General features: G+C 36.8%; 1 protein-coding gene across 1 annotated transcript in view; it reads right to left on the reverse strand.

The window, feature by feature from the left end:
* The window catches only part of KLHL28 (kelch-like family member 28), a 36,376-nt gene that overhangs the window by 7,486 nt on the left and 8,876 nt on the right, over window positions 1-20,014 (reverse strand). Inside the window, exon 2 of the mRNA XM_006896010.1 lies at window positions 6,927-7,825. Coding sequence (XP_006896072.1) covers window positions 6,927-7,825 — 899 coding nt within the window. The remainder of the gene's footprint in view (window positions 1-6,926; window positions 7,826-20,014) is intronic.

Below are 20,014 nucleotides of genomic sequence, written 5' to 3' on the forward strand. Positions count from 1 at the left end.
CAGCAGTTTTGATCTGCTATTCATAGGGTTGTTATGAGTAATCAGCAACTAACCAAACTGTCTAATGACTGAGTAATTCCTCCCCAAGATATGTACCCAGGAGAAGAATATGACAAAGATGGTCACAGTAGCATTACTTGTAATAGCAAAAGGGGAGTGGGGAAGGAAGCAATTAAAATATCCATCAACAGAATGAAAAAAAAAATTATGGCATATACAAAAGAATGCCATATAGCAAAATGAACAAAATATAGCTACATGTAACAAGAATCTACATGCAACATATAAAATGATGAAAGAAAGCAGCCAAATGAAGAATATACTCTGTATCATTCAATTTATATAAAATTCAGAACAGATAAAATTAATCATTGGGTTTTAAATTAAGACAGTGGTTACCCAATTTGGGAAGGACTTAAAGGATACCTATCATGGGGATAGGTACAACAGGTGATGCAGTCAAGATTTCTGGAAATCAGGACAAGGAGAAAAGAGTAGACGATCTATGCATGAATCACCAAGAATATTGGCTGATGAACAATGATAAAGAAAACAGTGAATCCATAATAAAATCTCCAATAAGGGACTTAGCCGAAGGGACAGCAGAAAGGTAGTACATGATATAGCCTGATCACAAATATTTTAAATTTTAAAAATAATGGGGGGAGAGTAGAAAGAAGGGGGGGGGTTAAGTGAAAAAGAACACTGGTGCACATACCCAACTTCCAAGACCTGAGGTATATGAAATGGAGGCAAGGAAGGAATCCACAACTTCTGAACATCAGTCATTTATCATTGAAGAAGAGGGTAAGGATAAAGGAGATTTTTCTTATTAGAGAATATGAAAGCCAGTGGACATGGCAGAAGGAACTGAGGGGGGAAAGTGCTGGGAAATTAAATTATATATTCAATAAGACTACATGATAGTAAGAGTCCAGATTATGCATATGATTATAAACTAACTAGAAATCATAGGATGGATTTATGGAGATGACCTCAATTAAGGGGAGGAATAAGGTATTCATACAAATTCAAGCTTTGAGTTACAATACTAGGAGAGAAGTATTCTTTCCAACAGAAGGATGCCATGGACAAAATCCTGAAGGATCCAGGATGCATCAAAAGAAGATGGAAGGTGGGGAGCTCTGGTGGCCTAGTGGCAATGAGCTGCAACTACAATCCCAGAGGCACACGGTTCGAATCCACCAGATGCTTTGCTGTGGAAGGAGGGGCAATCTCCTCCTGTACCAGTCAGATCTGATTTGACGGTACACTCACACAAAAGTAATAAAGTAAAAAAAAAAAAAAAGAAGAAGATGGAAGGCATACACTGAATCACTGTACCAAAAAGAATTAGCAGATACTGACAGAACCATTTCAGAAAGCAGCATATTTCAAGAACTAATGGTGATGAAAGAACAAATTAAAGTTGCACTGAAGGTATTAAAAAAAAAAAATAAGAGCCAGAAATCAATGGCATATCAACTGACTTATTTCAACAAACAGATGCAGCCTGGGACATGGTCACTAAGCTATGCCAGGAAATATGGTGTACAGCTATCTGGCCAACTGATTGAAAAAGATCTGTATTTGTTTCCATTCTCAAGAAAAGTGATCCAGCAGAATGTGGAAATTACAAAAAAATATCTTTAATACCACATTCAAGTAGAATCTTGATGTCGGTCAGTCAAAAACAGCTAGAACAGTACATCAACAGAGAACTGCTAAAAATTCAGGATGGACTTAGAAAAACCTGCAGCACAAGTGATATATATAATTACTGATGTCATACAGATTTTGGCTGAAAGCAGAGTATATCAGGTGGATGTCTATTCAGGTTTTATTGATTATGCCAAGACTTTTAATGGCATAGATAACCACCTGTGACTGAGAAGAATGGGAATTCCAGAACACTTAATTGTGCTCATGCAAAACCTATACTTAGACCAAACAGCTGTTGTCTGAACAGAGCAAGGGAACATTATATCATTTAAAATCAGGAAAGGTGAACATTAGGGCTGTATCTTTTCTCCATACCTATTTAATCTCTACATAGAACAAATACGGAATATATGAAAAAGAATGTGGCATCAAGATCAGAGGAAGACTCATTAACAATCTAAATTATGAAAATACATTATTCAAAACCTTGCTTGCAAGAAACAAAAAGACACCTGGAGAAGTGGAAGAATATCCCTTGCTCATGGATAGGAAGACTCAATATTATAAAAATGGCAATACTACCAAAGGCAATCTACACGTTCAATGCAATCCCAATACAAATACCAATCCCATTCTTCAATGAGATGGAAAAGGTAATCTCCAGTTTCATTTGGAATGGAAAGATGCCCCAAATAAGCAAAGCCCTCCTTAAAAATAGAAAAAAAGTAGGAGGCATCTCACTCCCTGATTTCAAACCCTACTACACTGCCATGGTGGTTAAGACAGCACGGTACTGGTACAATGACAGAAACATAGATCAATGGAATAGAATTGAGAACCCGAAAATCAGCCCATCTACCTATGGTCAACTGATTTTTGACAAGGAGATGAAATCAGTTAAGCGGGGAAACGACAAACTTTTTAACAAACGGTGTTGGCAAAACTGGAGAAATATCTGCAGAAGACTCAAGCAAGATCCACACCTCACTCCATATACAAAAACCAACTCAAGGTGGATCATGGACCTAGGACTAAAACCAAGGACTATAAACTTCATTAAAGAAAAGCTTGGAGGAACTTTAGTAGTCCTAATAATCCACAACATAAAGTCTTTGAAGAATCCTGAAAAAATCTACAATCAGGAGAATATAAAATAGATGAATGGGACCTTCTAAGAATCAAATCCCTATGCACATCCAAAACCTTCTCCAACAGGGTAAAAAGGGAAGCCACAGACTGGGAAAAAATATTTGGTAATGACTTAACAGATAAGGGACTTATATCTAGAATTTATAAAATACTTGAGCACCATAACAAGATAAATAATCCAATTGAAAAATGGGCACAGGATATGAACAGACACCTCACCAAAGAAGACATTCAGATGGCCAACAAGCATATGAAGAAATGTTCAAAATCCCTAGCTCTAAGAGAGATGCAAATCAAAACAAACTATGAGATATCATCTCACTCCAATCAGAATAGCAAAATTTAACAGAACAGCAAACAACAAATGCTGGCAAGGTTGTGGAGAAACTGGAACCCTTATTCACTGTTGATGGAAGTGTAAAATGGAGCAAACCTGTGGAAAGTGGCGTGGCACTTTCTCAAAAAGTTGCAAATAGAGATACCATTTGACCCAGCAATTCCACTACTGGGAAAATACCCTAAAGAGACCATAACCACCATCCAAGCAGATTTTTGCACACCCACGTTTATCATGGCTTTGTTGACAACAGCAAGGAGCTAGAAACAACCTAAGTGCCCATTAACAAAGGAAGGGATAGAGAAGCTGTGATATATTCACACAATGGAATACTATGCTGCATTGAAAAACAAGGAACTCATGCAATAATATTCAAAATGGGTGACCCTGGAGGACCTTATGCTGAGTGAAATATCTCAGTCACAAAAAGACAAACACTGCATAGTGCCACTGTTGTAGAATGGGACTGACATCAGGGTTGGGGTAAGACTGAGAATAACTGGATAAATTATGTATACTCCATTGAAACAGATGAGGGAGAGAACAGTTTAAAAGAGATATATGATAGGATATTATGGTTATCACAAGAGTCCAGGATGAAGGTTGCGTAGTGGAGTGTACTTGGGCGGGGGATTATATACCAATGAAGGAATTTTTCTTTTACTTTTCAAAGAGAAAAGCGAACTGAGGGGGAGGGGTGGGCAGGGAGAAAAGTGTAACAATGAATGAATGGAAATAAAAAAATCTCTGTAAATGTTCATTAAAATTAATAAAATAAAATTTTAAAAAATCCCTTGTTTGCACAAAGTTGAGAAGCACTTGAAATAGGAACAAAAATTACAGCCTTCAATATGGGCTACCTCTCAAGATCAAGAAAACAAAAATCCTTACCACTGGGCCAATAGGCAATATCATCAAAGATGAGGAAAAAAGAGAATTTGTCAATGATTTCATCTTACTTGAATACAAAATCAACACATTTGGCACCACCAGCCAAGAAATAAAGATGTATTGTATTGAGAAAATCTGTGGTCAGGGACCTCTCCAAACTGCTGAAAAGCAATGATTCCGTTTTAAGACTAAAGTGCACCTGATCCAAACCATATTTTCAACTATCTGCCATGCAACTGAAAAGTTGGACAATGAATAAGGATGAAAAATGAATAATCGATGCCTTTGTGGAATACAGTTGTGATGTTAGAGGACTGACAAAAGCACAAGTATCTTAGAAAAGGTGCTCCTTGAAGGCAAGGATATTGAAACTTTGTCTCACATACTCTGGGCATGACATTAGGGGGAGCCAGTCTTTGGAAAAGGGTAGCTTACTAGGGAAAGTGGAAGAGTCAGGCCCTCAATGAGATGGACTGACACAGTAACTCAGTAACTCAGTTACTGTGGACTCAAGTATGTGAGAGATGGTCAGGATGGTGGTACAGGTTGGGGCAGGGTTCAGATCTGTCATTCATAGGGTCCCTATGAGTAGTCGTAGTTGACTTCATTAACAACAACAACAACAAAATCTTTTGGGGGCAAACTGGTCATCAGTTCTAATTTACACTTCTTTCTTCTTAATTCTGATTCATAACAACCCTATAGCATTGCCCAGGCTATCTATAAATCTTAACAGAAGCAGACCACTACATCCCTCTCCTTATGAGCAGCTAGTGAGTTCAAACCACGGATCTTTTTGTTATCATTTAACCACTTTACCTACTGGGTTACCAGGGAACCTTGTCTGATACACAAGTGTTTAACCTTTTTTATTTTTTTTAATAGAATTAACTTGAATGACCATTCAGGCTCCAATTTTTCCATGACTATAAATAATACTGCAGTATCTTTGTACAAATAACATTTTAAACTTTGTTCCTATCTTCTAGATATTAAGATGCAAAATTATTAAATCTAAATTAAATTAATATTTCTTATGCCCTTAAATTCTTTTTTCATAAAGGTAGTCCCCAGATTATGAATTCATTCCATTCCTAAACCTCCCTTTAAAGTGAATTTGTAATGATTAGAAGTCAGTTTTGGTTCCCGTCAAATGGCAATCAGTTACCTACTATATCTTTTTATGCACGCAAAAGCTTAAAGAAATACAAATAAACTAAAGCACCTTTAGAATAATTAAGTAATGATGATGTTTTAATACTTATCCCAAAGTAGCTCCTGTTTATTATTACAAACCATTGCACTTATCTCAAATTTTTAATAATAGGCTTTACAGGGGCTGGGTCATAATTATGGGATATATACAAATAAATAAAACTTTCAGACATTTGTAACTTGGGGACTTGTATTTGAGAGATCAAGAAGCAACTGCTCAGGAATTTTAAATAAAAACATACATGTGAAACTTTTTATCATGATATTTGACTCACAGGCCAATAAATAATGCCTTTAAGAGTTCAACGATCACTTCATGTAGCCATCATAACTAATGTTCTACCAATAACTCAATTTCAGTAATGGTAGTTTTAGACAATGAAAATACATACAGTCAGGCTTTTAAATAGTACAAAGTCATCAGTATTATCTAAGTACATTCAACAAACTAAAGCAATCAAAAATATGTGAAAAGACATGCCAATATTTTCAATGCATAAAAGCTACTTACATAATGTCTTAGATCAGAGGTAAACTAAGACTATGGACCAAATTCAGCCTATTAATTTTGTAAGTTTTACTGGATCACAGCCACATCTATTATGTGTTTTCTGTATCTATTCTTTGCTATGGAGGATTTCTTGGTAGTACAGCAGGTTAAGCACTGGGCTGCTAACCGAAAGGGCAGCAGTTTGAACTCTGATGGAGAAAGATGAGGCAGTTTATTCCCATAAATTCTTACAACCTTGGATACCCTAGAGTGCAGTACTCTGTCCTAGAAGGACACTGTGTCTTGGAATCAAGCTAATGGTGGTAGGTAAAATCCACTAAACTTGTAAAGCTGAGTAGCTCTAACAAGAACCATATGGACTATTACATTGAAATTAATAATCTTTATAGAAAAAAGATTCTTTCTAGAAAAATCTAGAGACCACATTTTAAAAATAAATTTTCAATTTTAGTTTTTATTGATTTTTAACTTTTCCTCTTTGAAAAGTCTAGTTTAATGTTAGAAAGCAATTTAATAGCATTTCTAAAAAAATATTTACAAAGGAAAAAATACACATAAAGTCCATGATTTATTTCTTTATCTTATTTTTTTTCAATACTTTAGTGGGACTTTTCATTAATTGCTTTCCTTCAAATCTTTCTTATCCCTAATCTACCTACATGTTCCTTAACATTCTTTTAATATTTTATCTTATAGCTAGGCAATATAGCTATATATATGGCTAGCTAAACTAGTCTGACTCAAGAGGTAAATGAGTTCCCACAATGAAAACAAAAAAATTTGTAAATAAAATGGAAGAAAAGCTAATAAGTAAATAACATGGATAAAAGGTGTGCACATGCATATTTTGGGAGGAAACAGTAAATAGGTTTTTGAGAGAACAGATGGTAATGTGATTATCAAAGAAGTATTTTTTGTTAAGAGAAAACAGAAGGGGGGAAGAATCAGCAAATAAAAATAATTTTAAAAATATGAAAAATCATATACTTCAAAAGCATAAAAACATTTTATATATTAACAAAAACATATTTATACTACTGAATTGAACATGTAAAAATAGATGAAGCCGTATACATACGTTTTGCCATGTATATTATATGCTCAACAACAAAAAATTTAAAAACTTCTAGCATCAATTCTTTCAAAAAGCTCTCTATTTACCTATCCAATGAAGCAAACAGTCCAGATTTCCCTCCTACTGCACAAAGTACTTTAGGAGCACAGCGAGGTCGTGTCATCAAGACTGTCTGATGGGAAAGTCTATGTTCAGGCATAAAATGGTACTTTAGGGCTTCATTCAAAAGATGTTTGCAAGTGCGGTCATCACGAATAAGATGATTTGCTTCATATAGTCTAGTGAGAAATTTAACACTCAGCAATGGTAACCGCACACTGTTAAGCAGCTGTGCTAAGTATTTCTGGCGCTCTTGTACATCATACTTAATCCAAGACTCTAGAGCATAAAAAACAATCTCTTCAGTAGCTACATTCAAACAGTCATTAGAAACAATTTCATCCAAATCAGCATGTGTTAGCTCAAAAAATTCTTCAGTCTGGCAAACAGCTTCAAAATTCTGGCATATGTACTTAGTGGCTGCCAAATAAAGGTCATGACAACCATACGTCTCTGCAAAACGAGAAATTCCAATGCAGTTACCAGGGTCAAGTTGGCTTTCAAGAAACGCACAACATTCTTTCAGGACAAGTTTTATCTGAAGTAGGTTCGCTGCTGGCAGGAGAGATTCAACTGTGTCCTGAGAAATGAACACAGTCCCTGTGTACGCATATTCCACAATGGCCTGAAGAGCAGTTTCATCAATGCACTGAAACTCAACTTCGCTGTTCTCTTTTTCAGAAAGGTTTCCAGTGAACATAGCTTTGAAATATGGGCTGATGCTGGCAAGGACCACTTTGTGAGCATGAATTTTAACATCACCTACTCGAAGAATGATGTCACAGAGTTCATGGTGTTGACGGAGAAGATTCAAGCCTTGCAGAAGTTGCTCAGAATGTAAGTGAGTTAAGTTAGCAAGCATGTAGGTCGGGGATGTGTGGTCCATCTATATGTGTAAGAGAAGGAAAGAAAATATGGATAGTTATTTCAAAGTAATCTAACCAATACAATTTTTTCAAATAGTACAAAATACATCAAGTTTATCGTTTGTTGATTTTTAAATTCCTTACAATCTATACATGAATAGAGGTATTTAGAGTTAGAAGAACTTTTACAATTATATAATTCAACTCCTTAATTATAGATATTAGGAAATAGAGTCCCAAAATGTTACATTTTATGCCCCAAACCACATTTTAAGTCTCTTTGACAACCGACTTTTAGATCATAAATAACTACTCTGCCTCCTCTTTCATTGTTTTCTATTATTAAAGTCTGAACTATCACTGAAATAAATACAAAATATCAATGTAAAAAAACACAGAAACTTGCTAAAGGTAGAAATTTTGAAATTATATTACTTAATTAGCTATTTTATCAGTATCAATGTCCAAACTAATTAGTTGTATTTAATCTAAAAGAAATTTTTTATCTTTAACTCAAATACTTGAATCCAATACACCTCCTCAATTACTGATGATTAGGATCTAAAGATCAGACCGTTATACAAAAAATCAGCATTATATTAAAATAAAAAATTAAATCACAAAATGAAGAATGACTGTATCATTACCTCCCTAAGCCCACCAACTACCACTGAGTCACTTCCAGCTCAGTGAATGACTCCAAAGAATAGAGCAGCAGTGCCCTACAGGGTTTCCAACGACAAACTGTTACTAGAGTAGAATGCCTCATTATTCTCCTTTGAATTATCTACTGGGTTTGAACTGGCAACCTTCTGGTAAAGAGTCAAATGCTTTAACTACTTACATCATTACATAACCATTAAATTTCATCATTATATAACTGCCAAACCACTCAGAAGTAGAGTCCGCCAACATATAACCCTCAAGTTCCATTTAATCAGTAATACTGATTTTAAACTTCTGAACTTTATAAGTATTGTTGTTGTTATGTGCCGTCGAGTCATTTCCGACTCATAGCAACCCTATGCACAATAGCCCTAAACCCTGCTCTATCCTGCACCAACCGCACTGCCTCTGACACACCCATCCCGATTACCCCAGTCACTGAATCGATCCATCTCATAGAGGGTCTTCCCCTCCTGCGCTGTCCCTCCACCCTCCCAAGCATGATGTCCCTCTCCAAGGACCTGTCCCTCCTGGCAACATGTCCAAAATATGTCAGACGAAGCCCCAGAATCCTTGCCTCCAAGGAGTAGCTTGGTTTAATCCTCTCCAAGATGAATCTGTTTGTTTTCCTGGCAGTCCATGGTACATTCAGTACCCTTCTCCAGCACCACAGCTCAAAAGCATCCACTCTCCTTCTGTCCTCCCTAGTCATTGTCCAACTCTCTGATGCATAACAAGCGATTGCAAAGACCATGGCCTGTATCACGAGCACCTTAGTCTCCAGAGAGACAACTGTTGCTCCTGAGTACCTTTGAGAGGTCCCGAACAGCAGACTTTCCCATCGCAATACGCTTTTTGATTTCCTGACTGCTGGTGCCAAGAGTGTTGACTGTGGAGCCGAGCAAACTGAAGCTGTGAACACTCTCAATCTCTTCGTCATCCATCCTGACGCTGCCAATTGGTCCAGTGGCGAGAATCTTTGTCTTCTTGACATTGAGCCTCAGTCCATACTGAAGGCTGCAGTCCTTGACCCTTCGCAGCAAGTGCATGAGGTCCTCCTCAGTTTCAGCAAGCAGGGTTGTGTCATCTGCATAACGCAGATTGTTAACAGATCTGCCACCAATCCTGATGCCACAATTCTCCTCATAGAGCCCAGCTTCTTGGATAATCTGCTCTGCATACATGTTGAAAAGGTATGGAGACAGGATGCATCCCTGGCGTACACCCTTCCCAATTTTGAACCATGCAGTGTTACCCTGCTCTGTTCTGACTACTGCCTCTTGATCCAATTACAGGTTTCGCATTAGCACAATTAAATGTTCTGGGATTCCCATTCTTCTCAGAGTCAGCCACAGTTTGTTATGATCCACACAGTCAAATGCATTTGCATAATCAATGAAACACAGATAGACATTCTTCTGGTATTCTCTGCTTTCAGCCAAGATCCATCTAACATCAGCAACAATATCCCTAGCACCACGACCCCTTCTAATCCCAGCCTGGACTTCCGGCAGTTCGCTGCTGATGTGCTGTTCTAATCGGTTTTGGATGATCTTCAGTAGAATCATAATTTCTATTACTTTCAGCTATCAAGGAGCACTCTGGCTGCACCTTCTCCAAGACATATTTATTTGTTCTTTTGGCAGTCCATGGGGTAGTCAATACCATTCTTGAGCACCACAACTCAAAGGCATCCATTCTTCTTCTGTTATCCTTATTATTCACTGTCCAGCTCTCTGATGAATAGCAGGTGACTGAGAACACAATGACCTGAATCAGGTGCATCTCAGTCTTCAAACTGACATCATTCCACTTCAGCATTTTGGAGAGGTTCCCTGACAGACTTGCCCAATGCAATACATTTCCTGATTAAGTAGTGTATATTTTAAAACATGGCAAATGTTTAAGAATTAGCAGTGTAAGAAATTATAGTGAAGCAATAGAATCTAACAGTGTCTCTGAAGTATACAGACCTGAGAGATTACCAGTGAAGTTAGAGTCTTAATTGAGTCACTTATTGGTAAATGGAACTGGCACATTTCTTAGTCTAAGTATTTTTTTAATATGTATGTGTGTGTGTGTTTGTGTATTCAGCAAATAAAACCTCTCACTATCTCAAAGTTGTATGAAAATGATTTTATAAAATGAAAAATAACACTTTTCCCCCAAGGGCTATATAGTCTTTTTAATTTCTTCCTATGCATCTGAAAGTTGAAAGTAAATTAGGAGGAAAGAAGAACTCATTTCTTTGAGTTGTGGTGTTGTAGAGGCGTGCCAAATATTCCATAGACTGCCAAAATAATAAACAAGTCTGTCTTGGAAGAAGTGCGTGCAATCAGGGTGCTTCTCAGAAGCAAGGAAAGTGAAACTACTTCACCTCACATTCTTTGGGTATGCAGTCAGGAGAAAAATAAGACAAAATGCTGAGAAAAGCAGATGGTCAGAGAAAGAGAAGAAAACCCTCAACAAGAAGGACTGACACAGTGATTTTAACAATGGGCTTACGTATATCAGAGCTCATGAAGATGGTGCAGGATAGGACAAAGTTTAGATCTGATGTTTATAGGGTTGCTATGAATCGTAGTCGATTACATGGCATCTATAACAACATGAATACAGGAGGAATCTTGGTGGCCTAGTGGGTTATATTACTAACTGAAAGGTAGGTAGTTCCTATCTTCTTGAAAGATGCACAGTGTGCTTTTGTTAGATATGCTGCCTAAGAAATTCAACAGAGGTACGCCATGAGGCAGAATTAATTTTATGGCACTGGGTTTGGGTTGGGTTATTGGTTTTGGTTTATTGGGGGGGGGGGCTTTTTTGTATAACTATAACACTAAAGAATCACTTAATTACCTCTTTCCATTATGCTCAATTTCACTCTTATTTTTCCATGTTAATAAAGTCTAATCAGTTACTACAGCTCTACATAAAACTTGTTATCTCTCAGGTATTTTCTCACACAAGTCAGATTTCTTTTTACTATGTTAAACACATATATAACAGAAGTCCTGATTGCAAAATGGGCCAGCTCTTGACTGCTAACCAAAAGTTCAGCTGTTTGATCCTACCAGGTGCTCTGAGGGGATGAAAAGACCTGATGATCTGTCCCCCATTAAGATGACAGCCTATGAAACCATGTGGGGAACTTCTACTACAGGGGTCACACGCTATGTTGGAATCAATTGCACAACATAAATAACAACATACACATAACATTTATCAATGTGAATTTTTTGCATAAACAAGTCTGTAACAGTTATCAATATATCAAGTAATGACAAACCATAACCACTGTTTTATTTATTTTTATTTTGGCTCTCTTAGTAAAAGCAAGTGTTCTGGGATTCCCATTCTGATCAAGGTTAACCCCATTTTATTGGGATCTACACAGTCAAATGCCTTTGCATAGTCACTGAAACACAGAGAGGCATTCCTCCGGTACTCTCTGCTTTCTGCCAAGTTCCATATAACATTGGTGATATATCTCTAGTGTCACAACCTCTTCTAAACCCAGCTTGTATTTCTGGTAGCTCTCTGTCAATATACTGTTTCAGTCATTTTTGGTCTCACATACTCTGGGCACATGGCCAAGAAGGACTGGTCCATGAGAAGGACATCATGCCAAGAAGGGCAGAGGGACAGCACAAGAGAGGAAGACTCTGGATGAGATGGACTGATACAGTAACTGGGGCAATGGAGGTATGTGTGTCAGAGTCAATGAGACTGGCTCAGGACAGGGCTGACTTCAGAGCTCTTGTATATAGGGTCACTATGAGTCACAGGCAACTCAACGGCATAGAACAATGAGCAGAAGCAATGGCCCTAAGTAATAGCTTCCACTTTCCTCCTTTCCTGGTGACTTCTGTTGGGAGTTATGATGTTAACCCAAAGGCTGCACCATTTTGGCAGTTCTAATTTACCAGCAGCTTCAAGGGAAAAACAGAGACAATCTCCTACCTTGTAATTTAGCCTCAGTAATCCAAGAGGGTCAACTACCAGTTGATTCTAACTGAAAGGCAATGAGTTTTGCCCATTTTATGAAAGAGTTTTTGAGATTTAGCCCATTTTCCAACCTAAAGGCACTGAGTTTGGAGCTAGTTTCCCTAGCAACCTTTTGCTTTAATACATATTAAAAATAGGGAACTTAAACTAGAAGTTTGCCATAACACTGTCTTATAATTTATTATTTTATCTCTTTCCTCTATGACTTAGAAAGTCATACAACTTTAAACTTTTCAGATACAGAGCTATAAAGCAGTTGCTTTCAATATATGGTCCCCAATCAATAAATCAGCACCAGCTTAGAATCTCCTAAAACTACAAATTCTTGAATTCTACCACAGAACTAAGGAATCAAAATTAGGTGGAAAGGTGGAGCAAAACACTGCTTTAAGCCCTGTCTACATATGCTGAAAGGAGTTGTGGTGGCCTAGCTGTTCTAATTCACCAACTACTCTATAGGAGAGATGAGTCATTTCCTCCCATGCAATTTACAGCCTTTGAAAACCTGGTGATGGGTCAGTACTAGTCAGTTTTGATTCAACCTGTGACACTAACAACAAATATGCTGGTGAATATTAAACCTGGGGTTTCTAATAATAAGCTTTTCTGTGTATAGTCTCAACAACAACAAAATAAGTATAATTAAGAAAAAATAAGACTTTAACCCCAAAACACCAAATTACATATGGGGAAAAAACTTCCCTGTTTTTTATTGCCCAAATTGCTAAGTTCCAAGGCAGGGATGTGCAGGTAACAGGCCTCCAACTCAGTGAAACAGAATACAAGAAACTCAATGAGAACTTACTAGAAGGAAAAACAGAAAGAAGATGGAAGGAAAATGAAGAAAACTTAAGAATAATGTGGGATGACATCAAACAAAACAACACAGGTGGGACTGGAGTTCCAGAACAGGAGGAAAAGAAAAAAGGCACTGGAGAAAACTGTGGAAGAAGTACTAGAAGAAAATTTTCCAGGTATAATGAAAATGAGGAATAATGAAAATGAGGAAATACATATTGAAGAAACTCAATGAACATCAAACAGACTAGACCACAAAACAAAAACATGCAAACTTAACAAAAGATACTAATAACTTGAATAAGAAATCAAACAGGTGACATCACAGCAGAGCAACTGAAATTAAATCAATAATACTGGAATATTATAGGCACATGACACTAGGAAGGGTAGATGGCTGACAAAGACTCTCAACCAGGTGGACTGACATGGTGACTGCCACAGTGGGCTCTCATGTGTCATGAAGTGTCAGGACGGCACAGAATAGAAAAGGGTTCACATCTTTTGTTCACAGGGTCACTGTGAGTTGTACTTGATGGCACCTAATAACATTCCAATAAGGGAGCTATGACAGTCTAGTGATAAGCAGCTGTACTGCAATCCCAAAGGCACCTGGTTTGAATCCACCAGCAGCTCAGCAATTAATACTGTAAAATTTAATGCCTCTGAAAACCCACTGGAAGGTCATCTATGGGTCGATTCAGACAGGACAGCAACATAATCCAATAAATTTTAAAATCTAGAGTTAACAAAGTTCTAGAAATCCACACCCTACCCAAAGTGACACAGTTGGAGCAGAACACATGACCAGACCCACCACAAAGGAAAAAAAACAAAACTAAACCAAGCAGAATTCTTGATTTTTTTTTCCCTTCCCTTTTTGTGAAGGAAAAAAGACTACTGCACAAAAAGAGTTCTGGCCCAGCTGGCTTCATGGGTGAATCCTACTGAACTATATCACCAATTCTACTTAAATTATTTCAAAAAGGAGAAAAAAGGAACACTCCCACAATCATTCTATAAAGCACGCATAAAACTAATACCCAAACCAGGCCAAAACATCACACACACACACACACACAAAAAAAAATTATAGACCAGTATCTCTCATGAACACTGATATAAAAATCTTAAATCCTGGCCAACAGAATCCAACAGTGTATCAACAAAATAATCAATCATGCCCAAGTTGAATTCATAACAGGAAGGCAGGGATGATTAAAAAACATAACAGGAAGGCAGGGATGATTAAAAAACAAACAAAAAACCCAAGAAACACCAAACAATGTAATTCATCACATCAATAAAGCAAAGAAAAAGAATCACATGAGCCTATCAATTGATGCAGAAAAGGCCTCTGACAGAATCCAACATCGTGTCCTGATGAAATCACTCAGCAAAATAGGAACAAAGAAGAATTTCCTCAACACAATGAAAAGCGGATATGCAAAACCAAGGACCAACACCAATGTCAAAAGAGTCTAAAGGTATTGCTCTTGCAAAAAGAGACCAAGCAAAAATGTCCATTACCTCTATTCCTATTCAATAATGTATGTTAAATACTAAATGGGTTAATAAGGCTAAAGAAGTAAAGAGTTATCAAAGAAGTGGTGAAATTGTCCCTATAAGCAGATGATATGATAGTGTACAAAGAAAATCCCAAAGGCCTCAATAAAAAAAATGTTAGACTTCATAGACCAATTTGGTAAAGTGATAGGATATAAGATCAACATACAAAAATCAGTTGGATTTCTCTAAAGCAACAACAAAAGCATGATAAAGGAAATTAGAAAAGCAATACCATTTACAGTAGCCAACCACAGATGAAATATTTAGGAATAAACCTAACTGTTGTTATGTGCTTTTGAGTCACCTGCAACTCACTGCGACCCTACGTACAAAAGCCTGAAACCCTGCTCTATCACTTGCCAGTCTTAATGCTCTGACACACCTATTCCCATTTGCCCCCGTGACTGAATCAATCCATCTCATCAAGGGTCTTCCACTCCTGCACTCTCTCTTCACCCTCCTAAGTATGATGTCCCTCTCCAAGGACTGATCTCTCCTTGCAACATGTATAAATTACGTCAGACGAAGCTTACTAGATTAAAAAAAAAAAAAAGCAAAAACCCTTTATAAAGAAAATTACAGAACAACACTACAAGAAACAATTATTATTGTGTATAGTTGAGTCAGAGTTGACCCTCTAGCAAGTTGTGAGAAGCAGTTAATTGCACGGCAGGAGACAGATCATCTTTCTCCCTCAGAGCATCTGGTGGATTCATACAAGTGCCTTTGGGATTGCAGCAGAGCTTCTTTATCACTAGACTAGAGCTCCCTACAAGAAACAATAAGGGACCTAACCAAATGGAAAATACTCTTTGTTCACAGATAGGAAAACTGAATTGTGAAGCAATCTATAGGTTCAAGGCAATCCAATATAGATATCAAATTAATCCTTCAAGGAGATAGAAAAGGTAATTTCCAGTTTCACTTGTAAATAAATCCAGAATAAACAAAGCTCTTTTGTAAAACAAAAATGAAGTAGGAGACATTTTACTCTCCTACTACACAGCTGTAGTAATCAGAATAGCCTGGTACTGGTACAATGACAGACACAATGACTAACTGAAATAGAATCAAGAACCAAGATATCAACCTATCTACCCAGAGGTCAACTCATTTTTTATAATAAAGTAAAATTCACTGAATGGGGAGATAACATTCTCTTCAGCAAATTGTGCTGGCAAAACTGGACATCCACATGCAGAAAACTGAAACAGGATCCACATCTCACACTATATATAAAAACTAAATCAAAGTGAATCAGAGATATAGGGTTAAACCTCAAACCCTAAAGATCCTAAGAGACAAAATGGAAACGTTTAGAAGCCCTAGCCTACACTATAGACATGAATAAGCTTTTAAACATAGCCAAAAATGTGCAACAAGGAGAGGATAAAATAGAACAATTAAGACTTTCTTAAATGCTTTCATGAATGTAATTATTATTATTATTATTATTATTATTATAAAAAATATAAAATTATTTTAAGGAAAAATAAACCCATGATATACATGAACAAAATACAATGCAAATGAAAGACTGTATAAGACACAGTTTACAAAAATGACTATATGCAAATAAAAAACTACATAATAAAAAAGAAAAATCCCAAATTTACTAGAATATCTTTAGAAACCACATATACTATGAGAATCCAATAATTAAAACATATTTAAAACTTTGACAACATTAACAAAAAGCTGTTAAAAAAAAATAGAAAAAGATGGAATCATTTCACCAAACACTCAAATGGCCATCAAACTCATGAAAAGATGCTCAGCATCATTATAAGCTTCAAAGGGATGCAAATCACAACCACAGTACGATACTACTTCATTCCCACTAGAATGGCTAAAATGAAACAAAACAGAAAATGGCAAATGTTGGTGATGAGGTGGTGAAGTTTTAACTCTTATTTCTGGCTCATGAGAACACAAAATATAACAAGTCACTTTAGTAAACAGCGTGGTTGTTTCTCAACACAGTTAAAATAGAACTACTAAGCACACTCAGGGATCCAAAAAACTACTACATGACCCTATGAGTTGGAATCAACTTACTGGAACCTAACAACTAACCTGCCACAGTGTTACTGTGTACCATGGAGTTGATTATGACTTACCCTATGAACAATGGATCTGAACTTTGCCCTATCCTGTGCCATCCTCATCATCTCTGATATACTTGGGCCACTGTTCCAGTCACTGTGTAAATTCACCTTGTTGAAGGTTGCCTACTTGTTCGCTTACTTTCCACCTTTCCAAGCATGCTGTCCTTTTTTAAGGAATAGTCCCTCCTAACAAGCCCAAAGAATAAGAAACGAGGGTCACAATCCTTGCCTCCAAGAAGCACCCTGTTGTACTTTCTTCAAAACATACTTGTTCATTCTCTTGGCAGTCCATGGGATATTTCATACTCTTCTCCAACACCACAACTCAAAAGCATTGATTCTTATGTCATCCTTTTTTACTGTCAAACCTACAGATGCATAGCACATAACTAGGTGTACCTCAGTCTTTAACATCATTGCTCCCTAGAACTTTGGAGAGGATTATCTGTTAATACAATTATTATTCAAAAATACGTACTAACTACTAAAGCCAAAAATGAGGAAACTGAGGAATTGTACCAACTTTTGCAGTCTGAAATTGACAGACCATCAGTAAGACATCAACAATAACTGGTGAATGGAATGTTTAAATTGGAAACAAAGAAGGTCCAGTATTAAGAATTAACTACCATATGACCCAGAAAGTCCACACCTGGAGGAGAAATACCTGAAGACTTGAAAGCAGAGACTTAAGTACAACCTTGTAGACCACCGTTCATTGCAGTACTACTAAGAAAAGCCAAAAGGTGGCAACAAGCAAAATGTTCATCAACGGAAGAATTAAACAAAATTTGGTACATGTACACAATGAAATACCACTAATTCAATAGAAAAAAAGTCCTGATAAATGTCAAGATATGGACGGAACTTGAAGCTACATGCTGCATGAAATAAACCAACTACAAAAGGACAAATATTTAAGAGCTCACTTATACAAAATGACACAAAAGGCAAATGTATATAGAGACCAACCAGTTTACTAATGGTTACTAAAGGTAACAGGTTAGCAAACAGGGAAAAGGGAAGGAAGAATGATGATACAGTAACTATGCTGAGCAGGACTGTAAGGATGGTAGAGGATAGGTCAACATTTTACTATTATACACAGGGTTGCTTTGAGTTTGAATTCATGAAAACTAACAAGTACGTGTGCTCTTGCACTTTACCACCTCTTCTATCAAACATCAACCCTATCAACCATGTAAATATAACTAAAACTCCCAAGAAATTTGGAAAAACCATGTTAAACTGTACCAAAGATAAAGAATCAGAAAAAAAAAATCCTTACTGAAAAATGTTACTGAATAAATCACCTTATTCTTCAACAAATAAATTGCAAGAAATACACGGAAATCTAGAAAATAAATCTTTTTAAAAAATTATTTTATACTAGTTCAAAGTTATAATACATTGTTTTTCACATTGAATCATTCCCATTTCCTTCACCTCCCCCTCCACCTATCAACTTTTGCCACCTTATGATTAACTCCACACACAACCCCATCCTCACCCCTCGGACCCCCCCCTTGTTTCCTCGTACTCATTATACAATAATAGTCTTATACAGTATTTGTCCTTATGGGACTGCGTTAGTTCACTAAGCATAATGCTCTCTAATGCTTGCTGCATAGTAAGTCTTCCATCATGTGAATGTACCATAATTTCTCAATCCATTTGATTGTGGTTAGACAGTTAGGCTATTTTGGTGCTCTTGCATTGGTGAATAACTCTGGAGTACATGGAAATACATGTCAGACAAATGCAATGTAACCACTATACATACACAAACATAGCCACAATCATAGGTTGTATCTGTTGTTATGTGGCTTCAAGTTAAGTGCAATTTATACCAACCCTGTGAAAAACAGATCTGAACCCTGTCCTATCCTGTACTATCTTCATCATCTCTATCACACAAAAGCCCACTGTTACAGTCACTGTGCCAATCCACCTCACTGAGGGTCTTCTTTTTAATTGGCCCTCTACCTTTTTAAGCATGATGTCTCTTTCCACGAAATAGCCCCCATCTAGTATCATGCCCAAATTATATGAGATGAAGCTTCATCATTCATTCTTGCCTCTAAGGAGGAGCACGCTGGCTGTACCTTCTCCAAGACATGTTTGTTATTTTGGCAGTCTATGGGATATTCAGTACTCTTCTCCACCACCATAACTTTTCAAAAGCATCAATTTTTTCCTGACACTCTGTTCACTGTCCAGCTCTCACATTCATAGCAAGTGATTGAAAAGACCAGGGCCTGAATCAGGAGCACTTTAGTCTTCAAACTGACATGACAACTTCTCAGTACTTCAGAAAAGTCCTTGACAGCAGACTTTCCCAATGAATTAAATACATCCTTTGATTTTTCTGACTGCTGGTGCCAAGGATGTTGACTGTGGATTCCAATAAGATGAAATCATTGACAATTTTATTCTTTTCTCCATTTATCATGATCTTGCCTACTGACCCAGTAATGAGGATAGCCCTCTGGTGGTTTATTGTCGCGTATCATTGACTGGGAATTGATCCATAACTGATTCTCAGTAATGCTTTTCAGAAGCAGTAAGTAAACCATATGGAAGGAGACTGTCCATGTTCTTCCATTGGAGAGTCAGCTAAGAAGAGTCCGTTCCAATTCAACAGTATATTACAACACCATCCACAGATATTTAGGAGATCATTGAAAATGTGTATGCTAAATGGATAATTGATTATATTAATTAATTATGCTTATTCTGTGGTCAAGTAATAATATCAGAGCTGTGGTTGGAAGCATTTTTAGAAACACATTAAAATATTTATAGATGAAGTGGTATGTCAGGAACTTGCTTCAAAATGAAATAGAGGAACAGATGAAGACTAGATATATACAAGTTGATTTTCTTAATCTACTTTTGAAGATTTCAGAAATTTAACACAGTAAAAAGTTTTAAAAAGAATTATATGTAAAATACATACATACATATGTATGTACAGGCCATGGTCTTTGCAATCACTTGTTATGCATCAGAGAGTTGGACAATGACCAAGGAGGATAGAAGGAGAATTGATGCCTTTGAGCT

The sequence above is a fragment of the Elephantulus edwardii genome, unplaced genomic scaffold (assembly GCF_000299155.1).
Source record: "Elephantulus edwardii isolate Elephantulus edwardi_28Jun2011 unplaced genomic scaffold, EleEdw1.0 scaffold00179, whole genome shotgun sequence".
Classification (NCBI taxonomy): Eukaryota; Metazoa; Chordata; class Mammalia; order Macroscelidea; family Macroscelididae; genus Elephantulus; species Elephantulus edwardii.